The following is a 16,126-nucleotide window of genomic DNA, read 5'->3' on the forward strand; positions in this document are numbered from 1 at the left end:
TCATTTGTAATTGTTGACCAATTGTAAAAAATATGTACAGTCATAAAACATAGGGACAGTATAAACTTCGTTGAAGTTTAGGTAGGCATGTACGGCAACAATGCAACCTGGGAACCTTACTGTAAACATTAGCTCAAGACAAAACGTAAGTTTGTGCAAGCTTAAAGTGCAAGTTTTTTAGCAACTTCTTCATACATGACGGGCATTTCATGGTGCACAATAATAAATGTAGGTTACTTTTGAAACAATGTTTTATTCTGTTAATTCCCCAGTTTAAATCGTAACTTTTGACCTGGAAAAAATCGACAGAATCATTTTGAAGAAGATTGTGCTATCTCTAAGCTTCGTCAAACCCTGATAAGCCCCTGATAAACAACTTCGTTGGGATATTGAACATACCACAATTCTCAAAATTTAAGGTCCAGTAGGTGATAGTTTTTCAGGTCCCATTGCCCATCTAAACATTCAACAACATCAAACATTCAAAATATTTTTCATAGACTAAGGAAAGAAATGACGAGGGAAGAGAAGAGAAGTCACTTTCGTTTTCAATTAAGAAATAAAAGATGTTTACTGTGTTTGCACAGGTTCATCAAAACCGAGGAAATCTTTGGGAGAACTCGAAAGCAGATCAGTGCAAGCCCGAGACTGATTCACGCAGGTTGCACCTGCTCGAGAGTTCTCTTCTCACAAGCGTCTCCGAGGTTTGCATAATCCAATGAAAACACGAAAAACATCTTTTATTTCTTTTATGAAAAACAGCAATGCGAAGCAGACAAATTTAAAACAAACTTTTTAATATTTCCTCAAACATGCATTCGTGATTGATTTGCAAAATCTCTTTGATTGAGTGATTTGATTTGTTGAGCTCAAATCGGTTTGCACAGGCTAATGCAAACACAGCTATAGACTAATCATGGCACGCGTTTTATTGCTATTATTTTTTAAAGGAAAATGTGGAAGGGTAGGCCCACATACAAAAACTCAACTCAGTGTACACGCAAGTATCTCGTTGTAAAAATATACCTTCGTATACCTTCGGAACTTTCATCAAATTCAGACAATGTATTTTCTAAGCATGATTCGTCATTGACAGATGTTTCTTTAATTGTAGTATCAAATTCTATGGTAAAAACGAACATGAATGGCAAATTTAACAAAATATGCTCACACTCAATCAACACATCATTATGAAGATATTAATTTTTTACCAGTACACGAGTTTATGAAATCATTATCTCCTTTAACTTCGCCATTTTCCACCATTTCGGACTCATCAACTGAACAGAAGAAATGATTATCGAGAAAACATTTAAAAGGCTACTGTGTTGCTTTATCTTAGAAACTCATATAGTTGGGTTCAATGTCTTACATACAATTTGTAATATTTGCTATCCAAATGAACCTAAACATAGTTCAGTCTCTATTCATTATATAAGTTTTCATCACATTCTTTTTCTTTTGTTTGCAAAACAAAACTACAAGCACTTGATGAATAAATTTGTTAATTTCTACCCATGGTCTTCTCCCATTAGCAAAGTAACTTACTTTATTAAAATATGTTGCTATGTTTTCATTTATTTATATCTAAAATTGTAGTCTTGTGGAAAGGCAGCAAAAGTAGATAGCCCCAAATTCAAAAGAAAATACATACTTTGTATATCATCCTTCCCATTGGCAATCACATCTTTTTCTTCTTCACAAACAACTTTTTGTTCTGAAAGACTGGTTTCAATACCATTGTTAACATCACGGTCTTTTACAATCCCATGATCCTCGGCAGTTTCATCCATCCTATAATTACAAGCAACACGATCTAACACTGTAGCGTACTAGAGTGAACTTTTAACAAAACAATTCAGTAACGAGTCGGATGCATGTTGCTTGACATTAACTTACGTGAAAATTGGAAGATTGGCGATGATCTTTGTCACAATTTACTGTGGCAACAAAAACCAACATGATTAGAAAACAATTACAAAAATCATTCATATATTGAACACCAAGAAATGATGAAAAGACATCAAAACATTCGGAAAAAGTCCACAACTACTGGTTATCAATTATCAAGCCTCATTAATACATGGTTTTAAGTAGCAATCACCTTAGCAACTTCACCATACAAAATATGGTCTTCTTTGGTGAGAATTTGGGTACATTCTATTTGGGTACGTTTGGTGAGAATTCTGGGTACGAGAATTTTGGGTAGTTCCTCTTCATCCAACTTACGAATTTCTTCCCACAAATTGCGATGCTTGTCGGTGACAGATGACTTCAGAAGTGGAGTACTTGGAAAAATGCCAACCTGAGTTAGAATTTAGAAAAGAAAAATCAAGTTTATATAAGTCGCATAAACCAATTTGAAATCACCTATTTCTTGATAATTTATATAATTAAGCAAGTGCGATGTAATCAATTAATACAAATGAACAATAAAGTAAATGTTCAGTAAAATAGAATAAAAGTAAAATAAAAATTTTTGGTAAATAAACAGGGCACTCCACAACCACTGAATAAGAGAAGGTACAACTTATGTATTATGGTATCATTCCAAAGAGTATGGTGATGGGTTGAATACACTTCATGAGAAAAACATTCTTCATACTTGACATAATAAACATTGGGAAATCTTTTATCAATGACATTTTTTCAAACATACAATGACAAAACGAACTTCTAGAGAAGTTCTTTAAAGCGCGTTGATCGAAATAAACATCAATGTCAAATTACATTTCAATGATCTCTAACTTGTAATCGAAAATCTCACCATAAAACTAAGTATTTCACAGTAAAACCTGACTAGATTTGCACCCATATTTTGCAAATCTTCTCTTACAAAGTGCACTAGTCAAAAACGTACTTGTCCAATTTTATTCCGAGTTAAAATAAAACTGACAAAAACAAGAGTCCAGTTAGATATAATGGTACAGAAGAACAGCAAAATTCAATAAAATCATTAACTATATATTGTACTTTTCACCTTAGATTCTAGACAGAAGATCTAGACCCTAGACCCCAGATCTAGAAAATCTAGACCCCTTGCCCAGGCAAGTGAGGTTTCTCTCAGTCAGTAGTGAATGTCGACCTTTACTCTCGTCGTGTGAACTGCCACTTGACAAAATTGGCGAGCAAATAATTCCGTCAAATATATTTTCTTTCCCAGTCAGTTTTGGTTTTTCCATGCTACACAATAAAATGAACTGTTACGGAAAACTTTTCATATAATTTTTAATGGGATTTTTCATTTGAAAGATAATAGAATTTTGAATCTTACCATAATATCTTCAACTGTCTTTCGCCATCGTTTCCAGACTCCGCCCAGGATTATCTCTCACGATGTGCTTCCACTTTTCATGAAAAATAAAAAAGAGTAACTCATGCATTTTATTCAATATTCGGTTAATGTAATATTTTTTGTATTTTACTCATATGACATACGGAAAAATATTTGCCTCTGAGAATGTATTGAATGTATTGTATTTCATAATTCATTTCTACGTAAAACTTAGACTCGAGACTTTAAGTTTAATGGTCCACTTTTTAAAGATGCAACCTTTTGAACTATAGTCTTTGTATGAAAATTCGTGAACTATAGTCTTTTGCATAAAAATTCGTGAAATATAGACTTTTTCATGAAAATACGTTAAATAAAGTCTTTGCATGAAAATTCTTGAACTATAGTTTTTTGCATGAAAATACGTTAAATATAGTCTTTGCATGAAAATTCGTGAACCATAGTCTTTGAATGAAAACCGTGATCTATAGTCTTTTATTAAAATGCTTAACTATAGTCTTTTGCATTAAAAATCGTGAACTATAGGCTTTTGCATGAAAAGTTTCCATCAAAAAGGTTCCGATCATATTACGGAATATTGCGATGACTTCACGAGCCTACTACGCATGCGTCATTTTCCCGCGAAAACTTGAAATATTTTTCTCGTCGTCTTCTTGTTAAAGCATTGTTAAGATATTTTAAACGTATTCACTTCCAGTTTTAAACCTTTTAAAAGTTAAAGAAATTAAAAAACGTTATCTTATCTAATAAGATTGTATCCACAAGTGTGTCTGGATTGTTTGCTAACTCTGCCAGGTATTTATTTCAATTTGAGTATCGACTTTATGTACAGTTGGGGAAAATGCATTTCCTACGTTTAAAAATTGTTTGTTGTTGTTGTGCATTGGTTTTGTAAAGAATGTCGAAGACAGAAAAAGAAGAGCTCAGTGATTATGAACTCCAAAGACTTGCTAAAATCAAACAAAACCTTGATTTCCTCGAGAATTTGGGCAAGTGCATTTTAGCCTTCATTCGTGAAGCCCAATGTGTTTATGTTGGTATATTTTGCGTTTATAAAGGCATTGAAGTGGACAGGTCTGCATATCTTCCGAAGCAACGAACAAAGAAGAGAAAAATTGACGAAGACAGTAGCAGTGATGAAGAATGGTTACCTGGAAAAGATGAAAATTTTTTGCTAAAGAAAGTCAAGCCAAGTGAGTTAGCTTAAAGACAATTTGCTAATCTATATTTTGTCAGTGAAAAGCACTTTTTAAATATGAATTTGTTTTGTTTTCAGTCTTTAAATCAACATTTAGAAGCAGTTCCGTCACCAAGAAATCTTCAAATAAACAGGTAGCTATGTCGTAAAAAAAAGATGAAAAGAAATGATTGACTATACATGCGTATATTCTTATTAAATTTTACTTACAAAATTTTTGCAGGCTTCTTCGAAAAAATTTTGTGCTCCTTCGGCCTCGTCAAATAATGATTTTAATTCATCTGTTGATGACAATTCAATGGTTAAAAATAATGATGAAAAAGCTAAATGTAATATTAAAAGAAAATCAATCAAACATAAATGTAAATATCTAAAAAATATACCTTCAAGACGATCTTCGAGAAACTCGTCAAGAAAGAACTATACTGAAGAAGAAGTACCTGACGATGATCATTATATTTGTACGTATTTTACATATTCACGTCGACTCTGAACGTTTTTTTAAAGTTCGCTTTATAAACATAAGTTCATCATTGTGATTTCATCTTTTCGTTATAGATTGTGAGCAGTGCAATGATTTTTACTATGGCGAATGTCCATCGCACAATTTTCACATCATTGAAGATAGCACAATGAGATCAAGAAAGGGAACATCAAATGCTTTGAAGACACTTCCTGAAGATCTTTACCTAATACCTTCTACCATACCTGAAGCAGGCATGGGTGTGTTTGTAAATAAAAAGTTAGAGATCAACACTCGTTTTGGACCATACAGAGGAGAGAAAGTTTTGCTTGATGATTTAGAGGAAGGAAGAGATACTTCGTACATGTGGGAGGTAAACATATCGTCTGAATTGTTTTTTTTTTATTAAAATACTTTCTGCCTGTTTCATTAACACCATCCAGCTAAAGAATGTAGGGCTTTGGCACTACTATTTACCTGTTGCTGTTTATAGATTCTACAAGAAGGAAAGATTCAATATTATATTGATGGTAAAGATCCAACTCAAGGCAACTGGATGAGATTTGTGAATTGTGCACGATGTGAAGATGAACAAAATATAATTGCATATCAACATCACGGTGAAATTTACTATCGAGTTTATAAAGAGATTGAGGCAGATAAAGAGCTGCTTGTTTGGTATGGAGATGAATTTGCTGAACAACTGGGAGTATCATTGTTTGACGAGGAAGACGACGAGAAACATTTTGAAGGTTAGTTACCTGGTATTGTATGATAATTTAATTTTTTATATAGTGATCTTATGATATCTAACTATTCTTTTATAGTTGGAGGTCACAGCTGCAGACATTGTGGAAGGATGTTTACTTATCTTAATTTCTTAGAGAAACATTTAAAAAGATGTCCACTGCTTGTTTGTACAAAGCTATGGGAATGTCCACATTGTAGTCGAAAGTACAGTAGCGAGGACTACCTAAATGTTCATATAAAAATGAATGCAGAAAAATCCACTGTTACAAGACAAATTGTCGTGTAAGGAAACGAATTATTCTTCAGTTGGCAATGATAAACGTCGAAGCAATAGTGGGAACTGTGTTTTGAAATTATCGCAGAGGGTTGAAGAAAATTATGCAGGAGAGAAACATGACGGATTGAGACGTTATCAATGTGAACATTGTGGTAAAACATTTACAAGGCTCTCTCACTTGAATCAACACGTTAGAATTCATACTGGAGAAAAACTTATCAATGTGAACATTGTGGTAAAACATTTACACAGCTTGGTGACATGAATAGACACGTTAGAATTCATACTGGAGAAAAACCTTATAAATGTGAACATTGTGGTAAAACATTTACAGTGCTTGGTTCCTTGAATCAACACGTTAGAATTCATACTGGAGAAAACCTTATCAATGTGAACATTGTGGTAAAACATTTACAGTGCTTGGTTCCTTGAATCAACACGTTAGAATTCATACTGGAGAAAAACCTTATAAATGTGAACATTGTGGTAAAACATTTACAGTGCTTGGTTCCTTGAATCAACACGTTAGAATTCATACTGGAGAAAAACCTTATCAATGTGAACATTGTGGTAAAACATTTACAGTGCTTGGTTCCTTGAATCAACACGTTAGAATTCATACTGGAGAAAAACCTTATCAATGTGAAAATTGTGGTAAAACATTTACACATCTTCATCACTTGACTCAACACGTTAGAATTCATACTGGAGAAAAACCTTATCAATGTGAACATTGTGGTAAAACATTCACACATCTTAATAGCTTGAAACTACATAAAAATATCAAACATTAAAACATTTTATAAATTACGAGTAAAGTATGTGTGCGAGTGATAACAAATTTCGTGGATGATTATGTAAATTTAGTAAATATTTTCAAAAAATTTTTTGCAGTTGAGTTGAATATAAACAATATATTATTTATTCACGTGAACATCGAGAATGACGTCATTATAATGTATAGTAAATATAACATTCTTTGTAAAACTCTGTGTTGAACAACAGGTTTTCTTTCGCAAATCATTTTAGTGGAATCAAATCATGAACGGCTGTGAAAATAAGTTTGGTATGCAAGATTTGCCAGATAGATGATGGTGAAGACTGGTTGGGATGTGATTCATGTGGGCAGTGCAAATTTTATCTGAGAAAACCTCGGTTTGGCCCTGTTTCGGCTCTTTTCAAAAGGAAGAGCAATACAAATGTACTCAGTAACTCAATAGTAAGTTAACAATACAACGAGGTGCCGTAATTTTACACTTAGGTAAGCTAACGGTGCTTGTTTAGTATGTGTTTTTGGTTTTTTAAGATCTGTGGTGATACCATGTCTTGCGCTTTGTATAGTTTTAATGAAACTTTGCGCTTTTGTAATGATTGGCAAAAATTCATTCGGTTATACGTACATTAGATGTAATTTTGTACACTTTCCGAAGAGAGTCTGATAATTCTTTCTGTTAGTTTTTTTACATTAATTGCGTTTGTATTGTTTCTTCGATGATTGCTGCATCTCCGTTTACATAAAAGAAAACCCTCTATGTTAAATGCTTCTGTCGCAGAATTCACTGAGTTCGTCCAGAAAATTGATCTGCACTCTGATTCGGTTTGTTTTATGGAGTTTATTAGCAATGAACAATCTACACAATCTCTCCGACTATTACAAATTTGAGTCTATTTATATGTTTACATTTCGTGACTTACGTGCACTACTACAACATGAATTAATTAAGAGAGAAAATACTTAGGAAGTGTTAAGTATATACACCCTAATTTTTAATTATAATTTTGGGACACATAAAACTCTGCATGGGAACTTATAAAATCTGGCATGCAACAAAAAAAATATAAATGAAATATCCTAAATTATACAACAGCTTCCTCCTTACGAGAATCGCGAAATTTCAATTGCAGACTATAGCCTGCTTTGGTTTTTATCAAAAATCTTTTTGTGTTCCATGAAGTAAATGTGTGAAAACATTTTATGGTTGATTCAAATTGCGGCAGTGATAGGAAGTGTTTTTTTAAACTTTGCACTAATCTGGATCGTTAGTTCTTAACTGTAAAGAAAAACATTGGTAAGCTACGTTTACACTTGTCGTTCTTAGCTTAAATCTTCAGTAACGAGAATTACTATACTTGTAGTTTTTCAACTTCAGTGACAAGAATTAATGTGCTTGTATTTGTTCAGCTTCATTAACAATTAAGAATGATTTTACTTTTAGCTAGTTGTTCAACTTCAGTAAAGAGAATTAATATACTTATAGTTGTTCAACTTCAATAACAAGAATCAAAATGAGTATGTATCCTCGCGTTTATAAAGTAGGTCTGCAGCAGCCAGATGGATCTACTTACACGGTCCGCAACCACGAGCCACGTAAACTAATTCGTCTTCCTGTAGACCCGAGCAGTCTGACAGAGGAAGAAAAAAAAGCTAGGATGAATCGTTTAAAACCAGAGAAGAAAATTGAAACACATGAATTTGATGAAGACGAAGCAGAGATTACTCAAAGATCTTGGAAACATTTTGTTACGAGATAACCATTATCGATTTTGTTTACTATTTGTTGTTAACACAACATAATATTTATTTACTGAAAACATATTTCCTGGTCGATATCGCAATATCACTGTCATGTGACGCATTTTCAAGTAATGAATCACTAGAAAGAAAGTTTGACGATTAGGTAAAAAAAGATTTGTGTTTGTGTTCTGTTTGGTGAAATTTAGAATTGCTGGATTGTTAAATGAAAACAAAAAATTTATGGATCACGGAAACAAGTTTGCGAGACAAATAAGTAAAATCTCTGAAAATTTGAAAAACATTTAAAGATAGAACTAAACGTGAGTTATCAATAGAATTAATGAGCCTAATAATAGTTTTGTTTGGATTTTTTAGTCAACACGGTATAGTTTGCAAGCTAGTTATAATCATTTATGTATTTATGTATGAGTAAGCTTGACCTTAAAGTATCTACAAGACTAACAAGAGTATTGTACCAATACTTCTACAGAAGCATTTTGGCAATGCTCTGAAATAGAGCCCGCCTTGCAAAGGATTAAAACTACTTCTATGATATGTCATGATTCGTTGTCTGCCAACAAGTTTATTTCCGTTCAAATTAGGAATATCCGATATGGTATTTCATGTTTATTTCTTTACTTTTCCGTCTTGAAAAGTATAACAGCATATGTTGTCAGATAAAGTCACCCTTAGACAGTAGTAGATATCCAATACTTTGGATTGATTGGAGTTACTCTTAAAGGCAGGAATAACAGTATTACACTATAAATGTCACGCACGGAAACCCCCCCAAATTTGTCAAAAAACCTGAGCGAGCATGATTGGTAATAGGACCTATAAAGTAAATGGTTTGAACCCGGGAGTAATGCTACATGTTTGTAAATGTAGATCGTCCAGGTTAGTATAGTCCTGAGAAGGACTGTTTTTGTTGTTCTTGACTGACGTTCCGACAACCTTAGCGTAAGACTCTGAAGTCCTAAGGACTTTAATAGGACTGTGGCAGCCATATTGACTTCTCAAACTCACTCATGAGAAAGTACCAAAAGGTTAAACTTATGATTCCGACCACTTTCTCTGAAGAAAGTTTGTTAAAAACTCGTCTTCCAGTGACTTGACAATTTGCCTTTATTGTAGTGGAAATTTCTCAGTAAAACACACGTAAAACACACAAGGTTCGATGTTGACATTGAACCTTGTGTCAGCAGTCTGATTGGTAAGAATTGCTTGAAATTTACACGTGTGATAGGTTTAAACCATGCTCATGCATAAGCGTACACAAAAGCTTCCATTTCATGCGAGGGGAGGAGTGGGATGGGGTAGTTTACTTGTCCAAATTTCTAATTTGTTCAAGAGTCATTCGATGTAGTTATTCATAGTTACATACAAGTTTAGTGTTTCAAGTCAATTGTGGAATAAAGTCACATCATTTCTAGCTTGTAGCTAGCGATTTCAAAGTTGTGCGGTCGCTCAAAGGCTCTCCATAGGGGGTCCTTTGTGTCATAAGTGTGAAACCGCTGTCCAAACGCACTTCCAAAGCGCTGTCATGTGCTTGCTCAAGAAGTAGCCTGTTTTCAATGTTAGGGCCAGTACGCCTTGAACGACTGCGCAACGCCAAACACATTTTTTTAGATAACGTACAAACGTATTAGCTTTTATTTCATTTACAATGTAATAATGTCTTTAATGACATGATTATTGAAATATATATTATTCGAAAGTTTGACAATTTCTCGCGTTGTAAAATTGCAACCTTGCGTTTTGCATTTTCGTACTCTGAGTCAGTATTTTGCCAGCGTGCAGAAATTGAGTTTTCCCTTTCCATGATCTTCAACTGCTCGTCAATTCTAAACAGTAAATACCAAATCATTACAAATATAAGGCACGGTCAGATAAGCACCTGCAAGTTGCATATACATCTCTACTTGTACGTACGTATAAAAACAAGAAATAATTTTTTATTCGATATTCCAACTTATTATTCACAATGTTACGACGTACATTCATATAGCTTCAAATTTTCCCAGTTCATTTTTCTAAATTCACACTGTTTAAGACTTTAATATCTCTAGAAACAAGTTCAACTTTTCAAACATACTTTTTCATCTGATTAAATCGAACAGTCAGTTCACTTGGATCAGTGCAACCATTCCATCGATGGTAAAGATCAGCGTACAAGTCCAGGTATATAACGTACTTGCATTTCCAATCTTCTTCTTCTGTAAGTTGTTGAAGATTTACGTATATTTGTTAAAAAAAGTTTTCTGTGGGCAAAACATTTCCACATAATGAGCATCAATAATTATGTGTCAAATCTGTTCCATAGCTACAAGCCATAGTTTCTCAAATACTAACCAGTCTCAACTTCACGACCAAAAAAAGTCGATTCGTCCTTCATCCACTCACGAATATCATCTATTGAAATCCTGTGAGCTTTAGATAATGAAAAAAAGAAAATTTACTGATTTCATGTGAGTCGTAAATAGTTCATATCCAAAATCGGTGTCAAATAGAACCACACAGCAAATACAAACATATACTCACACGGAAAGCACCTGCATAACTTTTCAATATCTGATTTTGCAGTTTCTTCCACGTCAACAGCTCGCTTCATCCTTGCCATCAGCAAATTGCCTCAAAAAACAAAATTTAATTCATACCTGCTATTACATAGTATAATGACATGTTAGCTATGTATACGTTCAAACAAAGAAACAAAAACTAGTTATACCTAAATTAATCTTCGTTTTCTTTCCATAATGTAAAAGAGCATCACTGAGTACATCAACTCTGTGACTTGGACGCATTTCTTTAGTCATTCTACTAAATTTGCGAATGTAAGCCCACAATCTCTCCAACATCTCACCGTCAGTTAGGCCAAATCCTTCTTTACGACGGGGACTAAATTTAACCTTTTACAAGAAAGATTTAGCAAAAAATTATTGATTTTTTATCGTTTTATCATCTACAATACCATTAGTTAAGACAGCATAAAAACCCAGGTATCACCATCTGTTAATACGTATGAAAAATAAAAACAATAACAACTAACTTGGCATCGTCCAACATGGCCATAGCAGTGAAAAATTGGAATTGAAAATTGAAAAATGTCAATAATTGGATCTTCCAAATTCTTTTTGTAAAAACAAAGTAAAAAAAAACATGTGAAAGACTACCTTTTCAAAGAAAAAAAGTGTTGAGGGAAAGTTATTGACTAAGGAAACAGGTAACAAAGCAACTATTGTCAATTGAATATTACCTGTAAGTGTTTCACCAACATGCATGCAACATCATACAATATGTTTATTTTGAATGCAGGTTTATCAGCATTATCTTTCTCTAATTCTTGGAGAACATAAACTGCATAGCTCAATCTATAAAATATGTAGAATATTTTTTTAAATAATGCAACCACATGTATGCAAAAAGCTTCAGCACTTGCACAAAGCATTCAAAGTAGCAAACCAACTGAAAAAAATAAATTTACACCATTAAATGCATGCATCCTAACCACCTCTTTCAAACCAAGAACATTTAGGTAAAAATAGAGAAAAATGTGTGTAACAGACCTCTCTCCATGTTTCAAATTTAAGAATTTTTTAGGAAACTCATGTCGACAGCCTCGTCCAAAGATTGCTGTTTCATCAAGAGCTCTGTAGCGATTCATTGATCGAACAGCATTCCCAGCACAAAAACCATGACACTCCTATAAGTATCAACATGTAACAAACAAAAAAGTATACAAGAGCTTTATTTCCTAAAGCCCATGGCACAAATTTATTGAAAATAAAAACTATGTGGTAGAGAATGTAAAAAAAATCAAATATATTCAAAGCACTGTAACTTCCATGCCTGAATTTTCATTAGAATAACAAAGTATATTAAAGCTACATTGACCTTGTTTGATGTAGGTGTGGTATAATTGGCAACAAATTGATCAACATGTGTCTGATCATAGAACATCAGCTGTTCAAATAGAGGTTTTCCAATACTCTGCCCAGCTTTTTTCCTTCGTCCAATAAAAAGAGCATCAAGAGACTCAAAGATCACACCATCAGTCTTCAATAAAATGGTGAAGGATAAAATCATGCAATGTAGTTGAGTTCAATGATGCAAATGATGCAGTCAAAAAGGTGTTTAAGATAGCATTGCTAATGTTCTTTTTACTAAATTGTCATTGTTAAACAAGCAATACGAATATACTCACTTTGGGACAAGCAGGACAGATATTTCCTTCATCAAGCTCAGGAATAACACAGCTCAACATGTTTAGTTTATGTCTGTAAATTCTGAAAAAAACAATGACACAAAGAAAGCAATTATGCACTCTTAAACAAATGACATAAACAAAATACAGTGCAATACAGTAATACTTGAGGAAAAATCCTTTCCCATCATAAACTTTAGCATTTTGATTTCCTCCAATTAAATACATCTCTTAAGATGAGATTCTTAGGCTATAAAATTGACTGCAACTTTCCCAGCAATTCATACGTAGTACAGCAGTGCAATAAATCAGTGACCTACATGCAATTACCTGTATTCTTCAAAAGCATCTATAATGACAGGATACATTTTGGTGTTGCATAAGAAGAAAATATGTGGTTATGATTAAACTCTTCAAATGACTGACAAATGCTTTTATTGATGCCTGGCATTCCATCTGCACAGAATGAACCAATTCAAAAAACTCAATTGCAAATGCAATTCTTGGTTTTGTAGGTGTTCCACCCCAAAGGCCAAATTGCAGGAGTTGAACAAACTCGAAGAGCATGAGCAAAACTGTACCTCAACAGTACAAAAGGTGCCTAAAATTGAAAAAGATCCAAAATTATAATTGTGTTGAACCATCCCAGCTAAAATGAAGAAACTTTCACAGCACATTTTACATATAACATACCTTTAACATCAACAACCGAAACACTTCTTTTGTGATGAGCTGTTTGGCATGAACAATCATACACCAGCATGTTCATGAGTTTATATGGCCAAAACATGCCATCCTACAAAGCAATGAATAACCTCATAGAAATTAATTGTAATCAATCCCTTTCTTGCATTCATAAAAATATTAGATTAGTGCTTAGCATGTTTCACAATGTAAACGCTCATTTTATTTTTGCATTTTTTGTTGCAAGTGTTGAGAGAGTTAACTGTAAACACTTTTATAATATCTAGCTCATAAAGGTTACCTTAAATATTTCAACATGATGACAAATATTTACGGTTGTGTGCATCTTTAACATACAGTTCTCACAATACTTTGCCATTGGACCACAATCGCTGCACCTAAACTTTGCTTCATTATCACAATGAATACACTTCAGATTGCTCCAATTTTTGCCAGAAAACTGAAATGTATTCTTTATAACTGAATGTCGCAAATTTTCCCATGCTTTTTGTTTTCTTTCAACTTTCTGGTAATAAGAAGCTGATTCTTCACAATCATGGTGAACATGACTTTCAAGATCACTGTTATCTTGTTCCATTCCCAGTTCATGGCCTTCCAATGCACCACAATTATCAGGACTGTTAATAGAACAGCTTCCTCTATGATCCTCAGTAACTAATTCTGACAAATCCACCTCCTCTCTCTCAACATGGCCATCCTCATCATGATATGTGACAGCTACAGTTGCTTTAAACCTTTTATTTGTCCTACAAAATTATCATAAAATCTATAAAATGATAATAAATGTTGAAAAGTCTAACAGCTATAAGGCCGTTATTTGGTGTACCTTGGCATCTTTTAAAATTACCAGCAAGAAAATCACAAATCAGAAAATATTATCGATATTACCAATGACACAATAACATAAGTTAATCGACCAAAGTACAACGTACGTATCTTCCACGACTACCAGCCGACGTTTTGTACCCGTACTTTACCGGCTTTTAGCCACGTCTCACAAGACGAATGGGGTGACTGATGAAGCCACGGTGGTTAAAATGCATTTGATTCAAATGAATCTTGAAATGGTGATAAAAGTGTGTTTCAATTGCCTTAAGCATTTTCGTTGCTTCCTCACTTGTGAAATACTTCTGTTTGTGATTATGAATAAGGTTCCAAATTTTCCTGGCGTCACTACCGTCCATTTTAACTAGAATGGTGTTAAGTTCGGTTATAAATGCTGGCACGCTGTATGTAAGATCCACCGACTTTGTTGGTTCGCCTATGCCAGCACAAAGGGTAACCAACCAGGCAAGGTCGGTCGGAGAAAAAAGTAACGGAGAAGCCCGGCAGCCAAATTGTTCTTCAAGCCAGGAAAGAAAGGTTTTCTTAAGCAAAACATTACTTTTGATCAAACATATCGGCAATGATGTGAAATTTTCATTCAAAACATCGATGTTTTCCATGTCGTGTAACTTTCCTCCAGCACAAAAAAAAATAGCGACGAGTTCTTCTTTGGTGAAAGCGTTCTTGTGGCGGCTGTTTGATATTTTTATTTCTACGCCGAAGTCTACGTCGTTATCACCTTGCAATCGCGAAATAATAACTTTCCTTTTTGCAGTAGACTCCATTTCTTTTGCCGAGCAAGTGTCGAAGCTGAGAAAGCCATTGAGATGTCGTTCGTACAATTTTAAAGTTTTTAAATCTGCTTGAAAAGAATACAAAGGTGAGATACGATAAACTCGCCATGTTTTACTGACAACCTTCGACGCAACAGTATCGTGTTTCGAAACTTCTGCTTCTTCCCCTTGCAGCCGTTGACGACGTCGTTTCGAAGCTTTGTGAGTGGAGCTTGGGCTATTTCTGTCAAATAAATTAGGTAACGGTGTCGCATAAGGAGTGCGCCGTCTCTTGTTCGAAGGAATCTTCGACTGACGAACATTAATGCTGTTGGATTTTGAACAGAAACTATCAACATTCACCTGCGTCAAGGCAGCCATGTTTACTCATAATTTGAAAATAAATTTTGAATTTTGATTATTTAACCGCCCGCCGCTACAAGTTGTGCTCACTAAGTACTTCCTGACTTAAATCATACCGCAGACCAACCCTAAAGCTCTTTGTAAATTTGCCACGTTTGAAATTTCCATCGTTCAACTCTATGGAGGGTGATCTCCGCCAAAATTCAAAGCCACATTTTCAATTGCTAATGCGCATTTTGTCCTTTGCAATGTGCATTTTGTCTTGATCATATTGCATTCCGGAATTTCATAATCGGATTTTGTCCTGTTCAATTTCCGTTAAAACGCATTTTGTTATTGAACATTCCATTATGATGACGCAACATTATTCGTGACTCGCAGAACATCAAATTTTACTCGATCACATTATAATTTATTTATAATTATTTACCGCCAAAAATTGTTAATATCAATAAATTATACTGTTGCAATATTTTATGCAATAACTATCACGATCTTTGTCCTTCGAAGCAACTTTAGTATTCTGTAAAAAAGAAACGATTTTTTTGGTATGGGGGATGATAATGGAGCGAAAAGTCGAGAGGCAGCAGCTTTGCTTCGCCGAGCAGCAAATTTACTGAATCCAGATTTTTCTGAATCAGCACAGTGGCGTGCGGTGACCGAATTTAATAGGCAAGCGCTGGGGGTGAGGTTCGCGGCATTCCGCGAAGCTATCTAGGGGTTCTGGGGGCATGCCCCCCAGAAAATTTTCGGATTTT

At 34.2% G+C, this 16,126-nt stretch overlaps 4 protein-coding genes and 2 long non-coding RNA genes across 9 annotated transcripts in view; 3 read left to right on the forward strand and 3 right to left on the reverse strand.

Moving 5' to 3' along the window:
* Positions 1-3,300, reverse strand: part of LOC124458171 (C-Jun-amino-terminal kinase-interacting protein 4-like) — a 5,072-nt gene extending 1,772 nt beyond the window's left edge. The window contains exons 1-8 of one of the 2 annotated variants that reach the window (XR_006953048.1): positions 3,275-3,300; positions 2,981-3,183; positions 2,105-2,305; positions 1,900-1,940; positions 1,655-1,794; positions 1,212-1,280; positions 1,037-1,123; positions 400-457 (exon numbers count right to left, since the gene is read on the reverse strand). The gene's annotated coding sequence lies outside the window, so the exon portion shown is untranslated. The remainder of the gene's footprint in view (positions 1-399; positions 458-1,036; positions 1,124-1,211; positions 1,281-1,654; positions 1,795-1,899; positions 1,941-2,104; positions 2,306-2,980; positions 3,184-3,274) is intronic. The other variant, XR_006953049.1, reaches the window with a different exon arrangement.
* A 1,080-nt stretch (positions 3,301-4,380) lies between these two features.
* On the forward strand, positions 4,381-4,793 carry LOC124458523. The gene is made up of 3 exons (XR_006953248.1): positions 4,381-4,488; positions 4,572-4,627; positions 4,717-4,793. It is a non-coding gene; the product is annotated as an uncharacterized LOC124458523 (long non-coding RNA).
* A 419-nt stretch (positions 4,794-5,212) lies between these two features.
* On the forward strand, positions 5,213-7,038 carry LOC124457266 (PR domain zinc finger protein 14-like). The gene is made up of 6 exons (XM_047007544.1): positions 5,213-5,329; positions 5,450-5,708; positions 5,784-5,869; positions 6,236-6,302; positions 6,401-6,721; positions 7,013-7,038. Exons 1-6 carry the CDS (start codon positions 5,213-5,215, stop codon positions 7,036-7,038), a joined length of 876 nt encoding a protein of 291 aa, XP_046863500.1.
* Positions 7,039-8,238: 1,200 nt separating this feature from the next.
* On the forward strand, positions 8,239-8,644 carry LOC124457890. The gene is made up of 2 exons (XR_006952859.1): positions 8,239-8,273; positions 8,376-8,644. It is a non-coding gene; the product is annotated as an uncharacterized LOC124457890 (long non-coding RNA).
* Positions 8,645-9,936: 1,292 nt separating this feature from the next.
* On the reverse strand, positions 9,937-13,090 carry LOC124458102. Of its 3 annotated transcripts, none has more exons than XM_047008194.1 (11): positions 13,033-13,090; positions 12,703-12,784; positions 12,393-12,554; positions 12,065-12,201; positions 11,755-11,869; positions 11,548-11,628; positions 11,227-11,407; positions 11,040-11,129; positions 10,851-10,928; positions 10,594-10,714; positions 9,937-10,342 (listed from the first exon to the last, which is right to left on the reverse strand). In XM_047008194.1, the coding sequence occupies exons 1-11, from the start codon at positions 13,068-13,070 to the stop codon at positions 10,156-10,158; spliced, it is 1,272 nt and encodes a 423-aa protein (XP_046864150.1). In that variant the 5' UTR covers positions 13,071-13,090; the 3' UTR covers positions 9,937-10,155. The 3 variants fall into 3 exon arrangements, with proteins under 3 accessions (XP_046864150.1, XP_046864149.1, XP_046864151.1); XM_047008193.1 differs by lacking the exon at positions 13,033-13,090 and adding an exon at positions 12,869-13,025; XM_047008195.1 differs by lacking the exons at positions 11,548-11,628; positions 13,033-13,090 and adding an exon at positions 12,869-13,025.
* A 629-nt stretch (positions 13,091-13,719) lies between these two features.
* Positions 13,720-15,506, reverse strand: LOC124458103 (centromere protein L-like). The gene is made up of 2 exons (XM_047008196.1): positions 14,234-15,506; positions 13,720-14,153 (listed from the first exon to the last, which is right to left on the reverse strand). The coding sequence occupies exon 1, from the start codon at positions 15,384-15,386 to the stop codon at positions 14,391-14,393; it is 996 nt and encodes a 331-aa protein (XP_046864152.1). The 5' UTR covers positions 15,387-15,506; the 3' UTR covers positions 13,720-14,153; positions 14,234-14,390.
* Between the last annotated feature and the right edge of the window lie 620 nt (positions 15,507-16,126).

This window comes from Xenia sp. Carnegie-2017, unplaced genomic scaffold, assembly GCF_021976095.1.
Source record: "Xenia sp. Carnegie-2017 unplaced genomic scaffold, XeniaSp_v1 HiC_scaffold_6, whole genome shotgun sequence".
NCBI lineage: Eukaryota > Metazoa > Cnidaria > Anthozoa > Malacalcyonacea > Xeniidae > Xenia > Xenia sp. Carnegie-2017.